At 39.1% G+C, this 15750-nt stretch overlaps 2 protein-coding genes across 2 annotated transcripts; both read right to left on the bottom strand.

Moving 5' to 3' along the window:
* Nucleotides 1–1741: 1741 nt before the first annotated feature.
* Nucleotides 1742–6505, bottom strand: LOC131253929 (receptor kinase-like protein Xa21). Its single transcript, XM_058255032.1, has 2 exons — nt 6004–6505; nt 1742–2483 (listed from the first exon to the last, which is right to left on the bottom strand). The coding sequence occupies exons 1-2, from the start codon at nt 6104–6106 to the stop codon at nt 2041–2043; spliced, it is 546 nt and encodes a 181-aa protein (XP_058111015.1). The 5' UTR covers nt 6107–6505; the 3' UTR covers nt 1742–2040.
* On the bottom strand, nt 6143–8676 carry LOC131254193 (putative receptor-like protein kinase At3g47110). Its single transcript, XM_058255193.1, has 2 exons — nt 6683–8676; nt 6143–6635 (listed from the first exon to the last, which is right to left on the bottom strand). Exons 1-2 carry the CDS (start codon nt 8674–8676, stop codon nt 6143–6145), a joined length of 2487 nt encoding a protein of 828 aa, XP_058111176.1.
* Nucleotides 8677–15750: the final 7074 nt, after the last annotated feature.

The raw sequence follows: 15750 nt of genomic DNA, 5'->3' as shown, positions 1-15750 counted from the left end.
TGCATTTGGAGCCTTGCCATCTACATGCATGCACGCATGCCAATACAATGCAAGGGTCTAAGATGCAAACTCACCATTGTGTAGGCATGAAGTTTGGACGTTATTGGCTTATAAATCCGTCTGTTGACCTTCTAAAATTACTTCTAGTGTATGACCTCTCTTATTTTAATCAATTCTCTTCTTTAGAAAAAAAAAAAAACTTCTAACATTGTTTAGGCCACTCATTTTTCTTGCACATTTTCGCTCACCTGAGTGAAACGGCCTTGTTTTGAGTCACAAGAACTAAGAACTATGGCTCAGCTGTCATAAGGCTCAGATGTCGCACATACTCTACACTAATGTGGAATGTGTGATTTCATGCAATGGACAAGGATCTATTTGCGCGTGGGCCCAGTAAACCTGTGCTTTCTGACACCATTCCATACTAATCCTCCCTGCAAACCTCTGCTGATATTTCTTTCAACAAAAGAAGTGAATTCCTCTCAAGCGGCTATCAATCCATGATTCCAGATGGAGAGGTAGTTGTAATTGCACTTATTGGTATGCACAGTCTATATGTGCCATTCATTACATCAAAGACTACCATGGTTTGATAATTCTAATCATCTTGTTAGTGGTGAATCAACATACATTTGAAAATTGAGCAATGATTCACATTCATCAGGCAAAAGAACTTCATCAGTTGAATGTTCATTGGATCATACAAGTTTTTTTTTTTTTCCTTTGCTTTTCTTTCTTTCTTTCTTTTTCTGCCAAAAACATAATGGGAATTATTGGATGAATGCTTCATCAGACTAATATCAAGTTGGAAGTTGGTAATTCAGTAGCTAAACTAATTCCTCAAGATTGAAATATCATTTTAAAACTTTTGCATAAAATATATTTGTGATTAGAATTGGGCATCGAGTCGAGTTGGCCCCAGTCAGGGTCGATCTGAACCGACCCGAGATTGAAATAGACCTGACTCAAATTCGATCTGACTCGGTACAGAGTCCAGCATGCCTGAACCGATCCGAGTCTGGGTCTAGCCCAAAGTAACCTGAATCGAGTTTGACCCGTTATGACTGAGTCGGGTCAACTTGACCATTTTGTAGGGTTTAGGGTTTAGAGTTTGGGTTTAGGGTTTAGGTTGAGGGTTTAGGATTTAGAAATGATTTAGCTCGATCTAGCCCGGTTGCACCAGAGCCAGCCCAGACGACCATAGCCAACCCGGATGCATCCGAGCCAGCCTGGGCCAAATACCAGCACTCGACCCATTCTAATTTATCATTCAATCCTACTCGATCCCAATTTCATATAACTCCCAAATTATAGTACCTTAGCATGATCTATTTCACAATAATAGATGAAAATCAGAAAATATAAGTCTTCCCCAATGTAAACTTACCTTGATTAGTTTATTTGAAGAGTTGGGTGGCTGTCAGGCTCTGGAGAGGAGGAAGGAGAGAGGGAGGGAGTTCTTTTTTGGTTATACATAGGTTTGGGTATATGCTTTAGGTTATATATATATATATATATATATATATATATATATATATATAAGTAAGTTAGATTAGATTTAGGTTATATATATATAAACCCGAACTCTGGTCAAGTTGGGTTTCTGATCGAGCTGAGTTAGTACTGAGTCGTTTCGGGTCGAGTTGAGTCGAGTTACTAGGTGACCCAAACTCGACTCAGTTTGACTCACCTACTCAGTTTGGGTCGAGTTGGATTTGAACGAGTCGGATGCGTCAAGTCTACCGAGTTGACTCATCCCATGCCCAGCTCTATTAGTTATTAAACATCTTTGCAACCCAATAGCATTCTTATAATAATAAGATGATGTGTTTTTCTTATTAAATTCATGATACAATCTCCCTTCCCCAACACACGATAAAACAAAGAAAAAGAAGCACATCTTCTCATATAATCACTATCAATACAAGCACACTCTTATGCCAAGGCTAAATATATCAAGAGGTTTCTTTAGAAAAGTATTCAAACCAAAAATAAAAAATAAAAATTGAAATCTTTCTCAACATAACTATCAATAATAACTTAATAATGACTAAGGTAAGATGAACCTTCATCTAATATTTGCGACCTAACTTGTTTGTCTTGGTGAATACCGGTCCCAAGATACAAGTCCTTGATTGCATGCATTTCTGCAACAACGTCTCTCATCCACATCCGTTCTCTTGGAGATTCTACAGAGCACAACACACCAATTTTGACCATTGAAATCAAGCAGCCATGCATTCTATTTTTTCTATTGACATGGTTTTCATTGTGCTGAGTAACTTCAGCTTCTTCTACAAGCAGTTGTGGGTCAACAATCTCCATTACTTGTTTAGGCAAAGCCAACTTAGCAAAATGATGAAGGCTTAGATTGTCCTTAAACATGTCATCAGTTGGCCACTTTCCGGTGATCATCTCCAGTGGAAGGATTCCATAGCTGTAAACATCTCCTTGTGTAGATGCTTTACTGCCCATCGCATACTCTATAATTTATACATGTCAGTCATATTGGAATGTAAGTGGCCATTTAGATATAAATAATATCAAAGGTTGAATTTTGAGAGAGAGAGAGAGAGAGAGAGAGAGAGAGAGAGGAACACGAATATTTATTTGAACAAGTAATCAACATTTTTGTTATTCTAAGTGTCCAAATTTCTAACATCAATAGTGTGCCTGTAAATTCCTGCAAAAATGTTCTACATTGAACCAGACTCTACTACTCAAATGAAAGAACTCAACACCTCTATCATCAAGTGAACACATGAGTTATTGTTGTGATTTTTATGCAACGCATATCTTAACTAAAGATATTATCAAAAAAGAATTCTTTATACCTTATTATGGTGTTATTCATCTCAACACAAATCTTAACTAAGGATATTAGCAAAAAAGATTTCTTTATTCCTTATTATGGTGTGTTTCATGCGGGGTGCAAGTGACTAGTTCTTGGCATATCTAAATCTTTAAAATCAATGAGATTTTGATGCCAACAAGTTTGATTCTTGGCGCACGTGACACGAGTCGTTCATACCTGAGGTTATATTTTGACCTAGATCAAGATAAAATTGGGTTCAGGTGTCCATCAGGTCCTTGTACCTTCGTTTTGATCTAGGCTTAGGTCAGGTCTGAATCAGTCCTTGTCAAGTACTTGACTGTGCCCACCCTATTCATGGATTAGATTGCGCTCATGTACCACTTTTACACATGCATATGGTGTGTAATAGGTTCCCATACGCCCCTGTAGCTTAGCAAACCTCATTCCACGCAATCCAGGCTATACACCTTCATTTAGCTTAGATGAAGGGTTGGGCAAAAGCAGAAAAACACGCTATTTTCCAACTCAGGTGGGCACCGGCCAGTAAAAATCCAGGGTGGGGCATCCCCTCCCTCTTTACCTTAGCCCACCTGTTTTTTGGGTCCCAGGAGTTTGTGGATTGGATTTTGTGCACACATCACATACATGTTCTCTAAAGGTTCCCATGAGTTCTAGTTAGAGCGGGCCTTGACAGAAAATTTATGTACACATATATAGTTGTACATCCAACTAGGTAGTGTGTGGGGCCCACCATGGTGTTTGTATTACATCTCACCCGTCCATTCAGGTAATCCCACCACGAATATTTGCTGCCCCAATAAAGGAGAATTAAATGCTCCCAAAAAAGGACAATTAGAAGTTTTATAAGTGTTCCATATTCAATGTACAAGAGTGGCCTACTTGATCACAGGAACGATCAGGCCAAGGCAAAACATTTGCTAGAGCCCACCTAAAGAACAGGCCTCAATCATACATGGGGTAGATAAAAATCTAAGCCATTCAATAAGTAGGACCCACTAATAAAAATATGAGACAATACCGTAAGAATTTCCTTTAATCAGCCACAAGTATGGGGAAATTTGGAAGCTTATAAAAACACTAGTGTTTCATGTTCAAGGTACAAGGGTTGAACGTACACAGGTCTTCCTGTTCAACCTGGAAGCATAATTTCATCTCAGTACATGTTTGAAATGGCCCCAGCTCATGGATGGCTAGGATTTTATGACAGTGTACCACAATTGCATGTGCTATTGTGGTACATGTGCCACAAAGAGAATCCATCCATCTACTAACCCGGACAACTTTAAATTGAGAAATTTGATGTTGTAAGCATGCGTTTACATGCAACATTTTTCCCTGGCCGTGTCATTTATGTAGAAAATTCAAGCTGTGCAATGGGTGGGAGATGCACTGTAAAGATAACATTAGATAAAAACTAGGATGGTCCACTCATCAGGCAACCTGAACCATCGAAATTAAGGAACAGGGCCAATGGTCTGACTCACAATACAAACGTGGCTTGCCTAACATCATCGTTGGTTATACACACACACACACTATGTTAATTGATATCTATGCTTATTGAAGCCTCACAGTAGTTTCCTAACTAATAAAAATAAAAAGTTCTACTCAGGCAAAAGAGTGCTAACATGGTTTGTAAGAGACCGAAGTAGTGTGAAATGCCCCTGAAGTATGCAGTAGTCAGACTACCCTAATGAGTACATCAGCCTTGCTTTTGTGCACGGTTGTCTTCAAGCTGTCTCTACCCCTTTTAGAGTGTGTGTAGAGACAGAGCAGGTTTCAAATTCCATCTGGTTCGAGGACAAGTTATGCTCCACCACGAATCACTTCAATCACTTAGGGCCTGTTTGGCCATGCAAATCCCACGGGTTTAGGAGGGATGGTATGGATTTTAAGGTAATGATGGTGGTGTCAGTTGGTTTAAGATCGATGGGATTGCTATATCCCGGGACAAGTTCACTGGGTCTGTTTAGCTCGTCATGCATATCCTGGGATTTTACCTTCCAATCTGTCCAACCAAGGGATGGTATGGATTTTAAGGTAATGATGGTGGTGTCAGTTGGTTTAAGATCGATGGGATTGCTATATCCCGGGACAAGTTCACTGGGTCTGTTTAGCTCGTCATGCATATCCTGGGATATCGCGATCCCATCCCTCCTAATAACGTGGGATCAGTCCGGCCAAGCAGGCCCTTAAGTGAATGCGATGTCCAACCATTCCAGTAGGTTGGGCACATCCATGATGATCACTTGGTGCAAAAATCAGCTCCATCCATTCATTAGGTGGATCATATCTAGAAAACTATATATATCTCGCCATTAATAAACAGACCTGCTCAATTAGTAGATGTAGCTTATTTTTTCTCAAGGATATACTCGCAATGGGCTAACCTATTGCACGGATTGGATGTTGCAGTACACGAAAGCTTGGAAGTTATCTAATGGGTGAAATATATTTGTGGTTTACAGAGAGAGTGATGGTCCCACTAGAGTAAAGGATTTGGTGGCTCCTGTGGGCCTTATCATTATGTTTATGTGAAATCCACTTGACCATTAGGTGGGTCACCTCATTTTAGGCCCAAGGTCCAAAAATCAGCATCATCTATGATTCAAGTGTATTACATGATTGGAAACAGCATACTGTGCAACATCCACGCTCCAAACTATTTTGCCTTTGCATTGCTCACCTAAATCACAGGTGGGCCTATATTTTGGACTACAGGCCCAATTTTAAATTGCCATCTAATGATTAAAAGGGATTTCATATCATCATAATGGGCCTTGTAAAAATCAAGGGTGGAATCTCTTCCAACCTTTAGCCTACTTGAGTCACAGGTTAATTTGAATTTTTTTTTACCTTAGACCTAACTCAGGAGGACACATCTAATAGTTAGAGTGGATTTCACAGTGGGCCATGTCACAATCAAGCATACCTCTCCCCAAATGTTTTCTTTGGTACAGCCCACCTAAATCATAGACCAGTCTGATTGTTGAGTCTTGGGCCTAACATGGTCAGACATATCTATTGGTTGAAGTCGATTTTATGTACACATCATGTTGAGGCCCACCTGAGCCCACCCTACTTTGATTGCACATTGGGTCTCCAACAAGCCAACAGAGTGTATGTATGTGCATGTGTGTGTAAGGAAATAGATAAAATATTGTTACCTGGAGGGATGTACCCAATAGATCCCTTCATTCCAATCGAACTAGTGTGCACAACTTCGGATAAGAACCTGGCTATCCCGAAATCACCCACACGAGCATTCATGTCATCATCAAGAAGAATATTGCTCGGTTTTAAATCTCAATGTACGAGTGACGTTTGACAATGATTATGCAGATAATCCAACGCAGAAGCCACATCTATAGCTATGTTGAGCCTTTGAGTAAACTTCAAGTTCCTTTTCAGCTGATCATGACCATCTCCGTGCAACCACTTCTCTAGACTTCCGTTTTCCATGTACTCATAAACTAGAGCTTTAAAATCATTGCCTTTAAAATCAATGCTTGAGCAACAAGTTAAGATCTTAACAAGATTCCGATGCATAATGTTTCTCAAAGCTTCGCATTCGGCCATAAAGCTCCTCAGAGCTCCTTGTCGTTGAAGGTTGAAGACCTTCATTGCCACCATAGATCCAACACAATCTAGAAACCCTTTATATACAGCACCAAAACTTCCGGTGCCGACCAAATTAGCAGAAGAGAACCCATCTGTTGCTTTAAAGAGTTCCGCATAAGACACATTGACAAATGGATCCTCGGCAGAAGGCAAAGCAGAAGGTTTCTTTCTCGATTTTCTGACCCGATAAAGAATGGTAATGAACAAGATAATGAAAGAAGAGACAGGACAACACCAATTATGGAGAATTTTACTTTTGAAGCACGAGACATCCCCTGTTTCTTGGAAGATTGGCCAGAGCATGGAGGCAATTGCAATTGTGGAATACCACCACAAAGCTTACTATTTCTGAGTACTGAAACTTCACTGGCATTTCTAAAGACCCCTTGTTTTGGTAATTCACCCTCAAAATTATTGAAAGATAGATTTAGATACTGCAAAGCAGAAATGTTCTCCAGGTACCGTGGAATCTTTCCAGACAAGTTGTTGCGTGAAAGATCCAGGGATTGAAGGCCTCTTAGAGTAGTAAATGTTGATGGAATTGGACCTTGAAAGAAGTTCCCATCCAACCTGAGATACTCAAGGCTTAAACAATTGCCTAGCGAGACTGGAATTTCGCCTGATAAATCGTTATTTGAAACATACAATACCGAGAGAGTTTTCAAGTAACCGACTTCCAATGGCAGATTACCGGTAAAAGAGTTGTTTTTGAGATGGAGTTCAATTAAAGAGGGAAAGCTGAAAAGTTGTTTGGGTAAGCTACCACTAAGATTATTATTATTGAGGTCTATGAACTGCATGTATGTACAATTTCCAAGACCTGAAGGCACCCTCCCAGTTAGCTTGTTTCGATCTAAAGTAAGTTGGTACAATCGGGAGATGTTACCCAAGGAAAACGGAATGTGCCCAGATAATTCATTTCCACCCAAGAGAAGTACCTCCACCTTGTTAAGCTTCCCAACACCCATGGGAATTGTACCTGTCAGAAAGTTATTCCTCATTACCAGTACTGTTAAGCCGATAAGATTCTGAATACCAGATGGGATGCTGCCGAATATCCTGTTACTTTCCAAAGTTAACCATGTCAGTTGGGTCGAAAGATTAGCCATGACGTCAGGCAACGCACCACTGAGATTATTTATGCCTAGCTGCAGCACTCGTAAACTACTGCAATTGGTTAAAGAAATGAGAAAACTCAAGTCACTTGCTTTCCCAATTCCAAGTTCATTGCCCCACAAACGTAACTGGGAGAGACCCTTGAGGCTTCCAAAATTCAGAGGCACAGATCCGCTAAAACTATTGATACAAAGGCTAATAATTACAAGTCCCGAAGCATTGGATAATGAAACTGGTATTGGTCCTGTGAATTGGTTTGATCCTACGAGAAGCATTCGGAGATTAGGAAGAGTGAGGCCTAAATTAGGTGGAAGATTTCCATGCAATCTGTTGCTTCCCACGTCCAAAATCTTAATGGAGGACAGATTGTACAGCGAGGGAGGAATCCTACCTGAGAGTGTATTGGAAAAAATTGCAAGCAGCTCTAAGCTTACCAGCCGGCTGAGCTCACCCGGGATTCTGCCCTCCAGACTGTTTATTGAGAGATAAAGGTAAGTGAGAGACGAAAGGTTTCCAAGTGAAGGTGGGATGCTTCCTGTAAGATTGTTGCGACCGAGGTCCAATCTGGTGAGCTTGGTCAGAGAGCCAAGCTCAGTCGGAATCCTCCCAGCCAGCTGATTTCCGTAAAGATATAGGAATTGGAGGTCAGAACAGTGGGTCAGATTTGCTGGAATCTCTCCGCTGAATGTGTTATTGCCCAGACTGAGATACCGCAAGCGGAACAAACGGCCAATCTCTTCAGGAACCGTGTCGTGGAAGTAGTTGGCTGAGAGATCGATTATCCTGAGGAAGGTGAGATTCCCTATGAAGGGAGATATGGGCCCCACCAAGTTATGGCCAGTGAGGTTCAAGGCGGTGACCCTTTGAGGATGGCGGTGACCACCGCATGTAACTCCTTGCCAGTTACAGAAGTGGAGAGTATGATTCCAAGAGCTCAAGGAACGGAGAGGATCGTCGGTTATCAGGTGTTTCAAGTGGAGCAGAGCAAGGAGATCAGTTTCGTTGGAGAAGTGAGAGGGAGATCCGAAGAAACATGGAAGGTGAATGGAAGAGAGAAGGAGAAATGACCAAAATGCCCATAGGCTCATAGGAGGGAACTCCATTATAGTGTTTGTGAATGCAGGAAATTAAGCCATAGTGAGGAGACAAATATATAGAGTGGATTCGAGATGAGGAGTCTAGTAACCAGCTATGATGGATGATTCGAGATAAGGAGTCTGGTGACCAGTACCGAGAGAGAGACTGTCGGTCCTATCAGCGGCTATGTGGGGCACACTTTATTTATATATTTTATCTAAGCCGTCCATCCATTTTAAAATATTATTTTATGGCATGATTCAAAAAGGAAGTAGATGGAAGGCTTCAATGGACCACACCACAGGAAGAAGTTGGGATTAAAAGCTTTTTAAGGGCCATAAAAGTTTTGAATCAAGCTGATATTTATGTTTTCGTTTTCCCTTCATCCATGTGGTGAACTTATCAACAGTTGGATGGAAAATAAACATCAGGACCCACCCTGGAAACTTACCTAGTTGGGTCCAACGTGATGTTTGTGAGAAATCTGTCCGTCCATCTGTTTTGTTGGCTTATTTTAAGACTTGAGACCAAAATTGAATACGAACCAAGACTCAAGTGGGCTGCACAAATGGAAAACGGTGATGTTCACATGCCTTCTATACACTTCGTAACTTCATTCCTACTCGGATGAGCTGAAAACACAAATATCATCCAGATTCAAAACTCTTTGCCTCACAATTATTTCACTGTGGACGTCCAATCCTCCCGTTTTCGCATCACTTGAGTCTTGGATCTGTTTCATTTTCGGCCCCGTGTCATAAAATGAGCTTAAAAAACCAATGGACGGGGTGGACGTGGATTGGCTGGTGTACCACACACCACCGGCCCATCTGGTGTGTGTACTTGTCGATGCCAAGATGAGCGCTGATGCTCCTCGAGCTCTCGGCTGTACAAACGGGTCAAAGGAGATCAAAATTACATAGCCCCCATAATGATGTATTCATTATATCCACACCCTTCATTCATTTGGCAAGATAATTTTAGAGTATGAGCTCAAAAATAAATCATATTTAGATCTCAAGTGGACCACACCATAAATAGCAGTGGAGACAGTATTTCTCACCATTAAACATTCATAGGGCCCACCATAAAGTTTATTTCCTATTCAATCTCTTCATATAATCACACAGACCTGGATGAAGTGGAAAACAAATATCATATTGCTCCAAAACTTCAGTGACCCCAAAACGATTTCATTGGTAAACGGTCAATCCTCTGCTGCTATTTGCAACGTGGTCCACTTGATCTTTATATCTATTATTTTTCATGGAAACAGTTTGGCTACCCCATCCTTTGCGGGCCCCACCTTGATGTATGTGTTTCATCCATGCTGTCCATCTATTTTTCTAGATAAATTTCTGTTATGAGCTCAAAAAAGAGGTATATCCCAATCTCAAGTGGACCATATTAAAAGAAAAAGTGTTGATTGAACGTTGACCATTAAAAACTTTTTGGGCTATAAAAGTTTTGGATCCCAAAAAGTTTTGGATCAAGCTGATGTTTGTTTTTTCCCTTCATCTGGGTCTGTACAACCTAATCAAGGGAATGAAAATCAAGTAAACAATATAGTCAGCACATACACCATGGTCGATTATACTCTCTATCTTGAAAGGAAGTAAAGTTTACATAAGGCAAAAAAAAAAAAGTGGACTATAAGTCAAAAAAAAAAAAAAAAAAAAAAAACCGGAAATGAATTGCCTATACAATTTCACAGCATCTTTTCGGAAGAACAAATGCAAAAGAGAAATACCTGGTTGAAAAGATTGTTCCATGCAATGCTTGTGGTGACGTGATGCTTCAAACATAAATTATCATAAATCATTCTGAGCACCAATAATACAGCATGCCAAAGAATTCGCATCCAACAAAGATGGTCGATAAATCATTCCAAGCATCAACACTGCCAAAGAATTCACATCTATCAAAGATGGTCGATGCCTCAAACATTTAAAAACTTGTTTCTCCTTGTTTCAACAAATAGAGGAATGATCTCAAATGTTTGTTGCGAGTGTCTTCCTATGGTACTTGATGATCAGGAATCATCTTTTTCCCCACCACGCACAATCCATTTGGTCTAGCTCCTAGAAGATCTAATAATTGCTTGGGAAAAAATGGTAGTTTCCAAGTCAGATTAAACAATTTTTTTCAAGTCAAAAAAAGAGTCAATTAGCATACTTCTCTCTAGGTCCGTCGATGTAAGTGCTAGTTAATGTGTCCTCGGTTTAGTCCACATTGGTTTCTTGCTATGGGTAACTTTATTTGCTATCCCTAGGAACATAGGTTCTTGAGTTGATGTGCTCCAATATTTTCTAGATGTAACATCTTCAGTTCCTTGGAGCTTTATTTTTGTAGGATACTGCAGCACTTGTATGATGCAAATATTTTTCAGTCTTTTACTAGTTTGTATTTCCGGTCTTTTACTAGTTTGTGTTGTTAAAAATGGAAACATTCTTTCATACAACGAAAGCCATACATAAATAGATATTTCTGACCTTATTTTAAACCAAATGTGAATTCATTTGGTTGAAGAACTTTAGGAAAATGTGATCACCGGAGTCAATCATCCAATCTTGACAAAGCAAGTACATTTCTTTTCAAGGCAGCAATGTTGTATATAATGTATGTTAGAGTGCTAAGGTCCCTTGATATACATTGATATGTCATCCTCTAAAAGCTCAATCTTTTAGAAAAAGTGTTCCAATCTCAGAAGTTACAAATATGCCCCCGAAAACTAAAAATCAAGATTGGGAGATCCTAAAAGTTTAATATTTGGTCCTTTTTATGAAATATGTTAACTCTCTCTCTCTCTCTCTCTCTCTCTCTCTCTCTCTCTCTCTCTCCAATTTTGCTTGTTGCCATCTCCAAGGGACCCCGGCTTCTGGTATTGAGTTTCTTTCGGTCGTTAGCGGAATTGGTCTTCTTATTTTAAAAGAAAGAAAGAAAGAAAGGTGTTTGTTAAAAAGAGATGTGGAAGAAGGGGGTTCGATGGTCTATTGAATCCAAATATAATATATATATATATATATATATATATAAAGGCTACATGTCTCCAGTCAAAAGTAAACGCTAACCATTTTTGTTTTCGAACTTTTTGCAAGAGGAAGTTCTGCACTAGGGAAGAAATGTGAGCAGATTAGGTGTTACTGGGATAACAACTTAGTGGGTGTTACCCTTACCATGGGACTACCTTATTGGGTGACGCAGGGAAGGGCATGATGAGGTCGATCATCGTCTTCCTCAGGGATAACTAATCCAAATCTACGGAGCTCTTTGGATTCTTCACAGAGTTTCCTCGAATCCACGAGGGATAAAATAGAAATAATTTCCAATAAATTTAAAAATAAATTGATTAATGATTTTAAAAAAAGAATATACAACCTTTAAAAAATGAGCTCAAACCTAGGACGAAGTTTTAGACTCTAATTCTAACTCAAACTCCCTAAAAAACATGACTTACTTTAAATAGTAAACTTACTATTTATAGATGGTCATCATTCTTACTAGACTTCATGGTTTTCGGCCAAAAATAGTAAGTGTCTAATTTGGTCTAACCATGTTATTCTCCTAATTTTTTAAGGCCCTTTTCATATTGGGCACGACTCCTACAACTCAAAGGATTATGATCGAATTAAAACTTATTATTTATAGTAAAAAACCAAAATAAATTGGACTTTTGACCATTGATCTGATGGAATCTTGCAAATCTGGCATGGACAACTTGACAAAGCAGATTGGTTGGCTAAAGTAGCTTCTCCTACCCCAAAATCATATATTATACGTCGAAAAATTCATTCTAGTTTGTGAGATGCAATTGTTTTAAGGTTCTGATGGTTTGGATAATTTCTGTGTTTGATCAGGCCTTCTCTGGTCCATCTTTGTCATGAAAGTGTCTGCGACCCACTTTGCATCATAGAGATACTTATGCTACAAGTATCTTATCTTAATTTTTACTCATCTAGCAAACGAGTATATTTCATAGATAATATACTTATCAGCAAAAAAATGCATAAGAATATTTGGTTTCCAACATCATAAGTATTTATTCCTCAAATTTGCTTGGTTTACTTCCCTTACATTTATCATCCATCTTATGGAGCCAACCTTTGATGTGAACTGTTCATTGTGTGGGCCCCACCTCTGATGTGGGCCATCCATCATGCAGGGCCCTTGGATGTGGGTCATTCATCATTAGGAGCTAACCTCTGATGTGCATTGTCCATTATATAAGGCCCACATTTGATGTGTCTCATCCATCATGTGGAGCCCACCATCAATTCTATTTTCCATCATGTGGGGCTCATCTTCAATATCCACTTCCTATCATGCGGAGCTCACCATCTATTTTATTGTCCATCATGTGGCTAATGTTTGTTTGTTAGCTAAGTTCAAATTATTAAAGATGGGTCCATCAAAAGTGAACTAGGATTTCCATTTACAATAAGGTTGTGTATCACATTTGCATGTTGGCCCATATATAGTTGAGTATTCATCACTCGTCCTTGTATGGAATCCTTGACAAATTGATGGGTCCATCAAAAGTGAACTAGGATTTCCATTTCCAATAAGGTTGTGTATCACATTTGCACGTAGGCCCACAGTTAGTTGGAGCATTCATCACTCGTCCTTATATGTAATCTTTGACAACCCTATTATAGGCAGCCTGTGAAACTCGGTGATCCCCGGATCCACCAAGGTTTGTGGATCCTTGACTATGGGGCCCACCTTGATGTATGTACCTCACATCCACGCTGTACATCCATTTTGACAGCTCCTTTTAGGGCATTATGCCAAAAATCACTCGGATACAAATCTCAAGTAGACCACACCACAAGAAACAATGGTGATTGACCATTAAAAACTTTTTTGTGGGCCACAACAGTTTTGGATCATGCTGATATTTTTCTAGTCCCTTCATCCATATCGCTTTTACTTGATCAACAGGTCGGATGGAAAATAAACCCAGTGGCCTCCATGATAGTTTTAATGGTGGGTATTCAATTGCCATTGTTTCATGTGGTGTGATCACCTGGATTTGGATCTACTTCATTTTCAGGATCATGTGCTAAAATGAGCTTTCAAAATGGATGGACGGTGTGGATATAAATCAGTACATCACGGTGGATTATACTTTCCATCTTGAAAGGGAGTAAAGTTATGCTTTACAAAAAAAAATAAAAAATAAAAAATAAAAAAAAATAGTGGATTATACATCCCATCTTGAAAGGAATTTAAGTTCCGCTTTACAGAAAAAAAAAAAGGAGAGAAAAAAAAAAAAAAACAAACAGAGAAATGAATTGCTTAATCAATTTCACAACAGTATTTGTGGAAGAACAAATGCAAAAGAGAATTATATTATAGAGAAATCTTGTAGGCCCACTGTTACTTGGAGTATTCATCACGCGTCCTTGTATGGAATCCTCAACAAATTGATGGGTCCATCAAAAGTGAACTGGTATTTTCATTTACAATAAGGTTGTGTATAACATTTGCATGGAGGCCCATAGTTAGTTGGCCGTATTCATCACTCTTCCTTATATGGAATCCTTGACAAATTGATGGGTCCATCAAAAGTGAACTGGGATTTCCATTTCCAATATGGTTATGTATCACATTTGCATGTAGGCCCACTGTTACTTGGAGTATTCATCACTCGTCCTTATATGGAATCCTTGACAAATTGATGGGTCCATCAAAAGTGAACTGAGATTTCCATTTACAATAAGGTTGTGTATCACATTTGCATGTAGGCCCACAGTTACTAAGTATTCATAAGTTGTCCTTATATGGAATACTTGACAATCCTTTTTTAGGTAGCCTGTGAAATACGGGCTCCACTTCCGTCATCTCCGGATCCGCCAAGGTTTGTGGATCCTTGAGTATGGGGCCCACCTTGATGTATCCTTACATCCACGCCGTACATCTGTTTTGACAGATCATTTTAAGGAACTATCCTAAAAATGACATAGTTACAAATCTCAAGAAGACCACACCACAAGAAACCATGGTGATTGACCATGAAAAACTTTTGATGGGCCACACCAGTTTTGGATCATGCTGATATTTGTCAAGTCCCTTCATTCAGATCTTCTTTTTTTTTTTTAACCTTATCAACAGGTTGGATGGAAAATAAACCTGGTGGCCTCCATGATGGTTTTAATGGTGGGTGTTCAATTGTCATTGTTTCATGTGGTGTGGTCACCTAAGATTTGGATCTACTTCATTTTCAGGATCATGGCCTAAAATGAGCTTTCAAAATGTATGGACAGTATGGATATAAGGCACATACATCATGGTGGATTATACTTTCCATCTTGAAAGGAAGTAAAGTTATGCTTTAAGAAAAAAGGTGGATTATACATCCTGTCTTGAAAGGAATTAATTTACAGGGGAGGAAGAAAAAAAAGAGAGAAAAAAGAAAAGAAAAGAAAAAACAGAGAAACGAATTGCTTAATCAATTTCACAACAGTATTTCTGGAAGAACAAATCCAAAAGAGAATTATATTATTGAGAAGAATCGTCCATTTAATAATTTGTGATATAAGAAAGTTGAGCATTGCTAATTTGTGTAGTGCAAATTATATAAAATGGTTTTAATTTTCTTGAGGTTTCAAGAAGAGGAAACACAAAACTCATGCTACTAACCCATTCATTCTAGGCTACCTTCTGGAATTCTTAACTCAATGGTGACTTTCAACACCCCTGACTCCTAAATCCAAGATCAAGCTATCATTTTCTCATCAGTTGTAGCAGCCACAAGCCATTTCAACTGTTTTATATATTATATGTGGTGATGTGATTCTTCAAACATAATTCTTCATAAATCATTCCAACCACTAACACTGTCTGCATTTATGCTTATCAATAGCCCATGGCCTTGAATCTAAAATTGAAATACGAAAAGAATTCACATCCACCCACAGATGGTCCATCCCCCCAAACATTAAAAAACTTGTTTCTCCTTGTTTCTCTATGCTATTTGATGAGCCTAAACAATCCATCCTTATCCCCCACCAAAGTGCATAATTAGCTTCCATGTGGTATTGTCTACACACACAATCGAAATGGTGTAGCTCCTAGAAGATCTAATAACTGCTCGTGGA

Source organism: Magnolia sinica, chromosome 8 (genome assembly GCF_029962835.1).
Source record: "Magnolia sinica isolate HGM2019 chromosome 8, MsV1, whole genome shotgun sequence".
Taxonomy (NCBI): Eukaryota; Viridiplantae; Streptophyta; class Magnoliopsida; order Magnoliales; family Magnoliaceae; genus Magnolia; species Magnolia sinica.
Note: the sequence above shows the minus strand (reverse complement) of the source record. Positions and strands in the feature narration are given on the sequence as shown.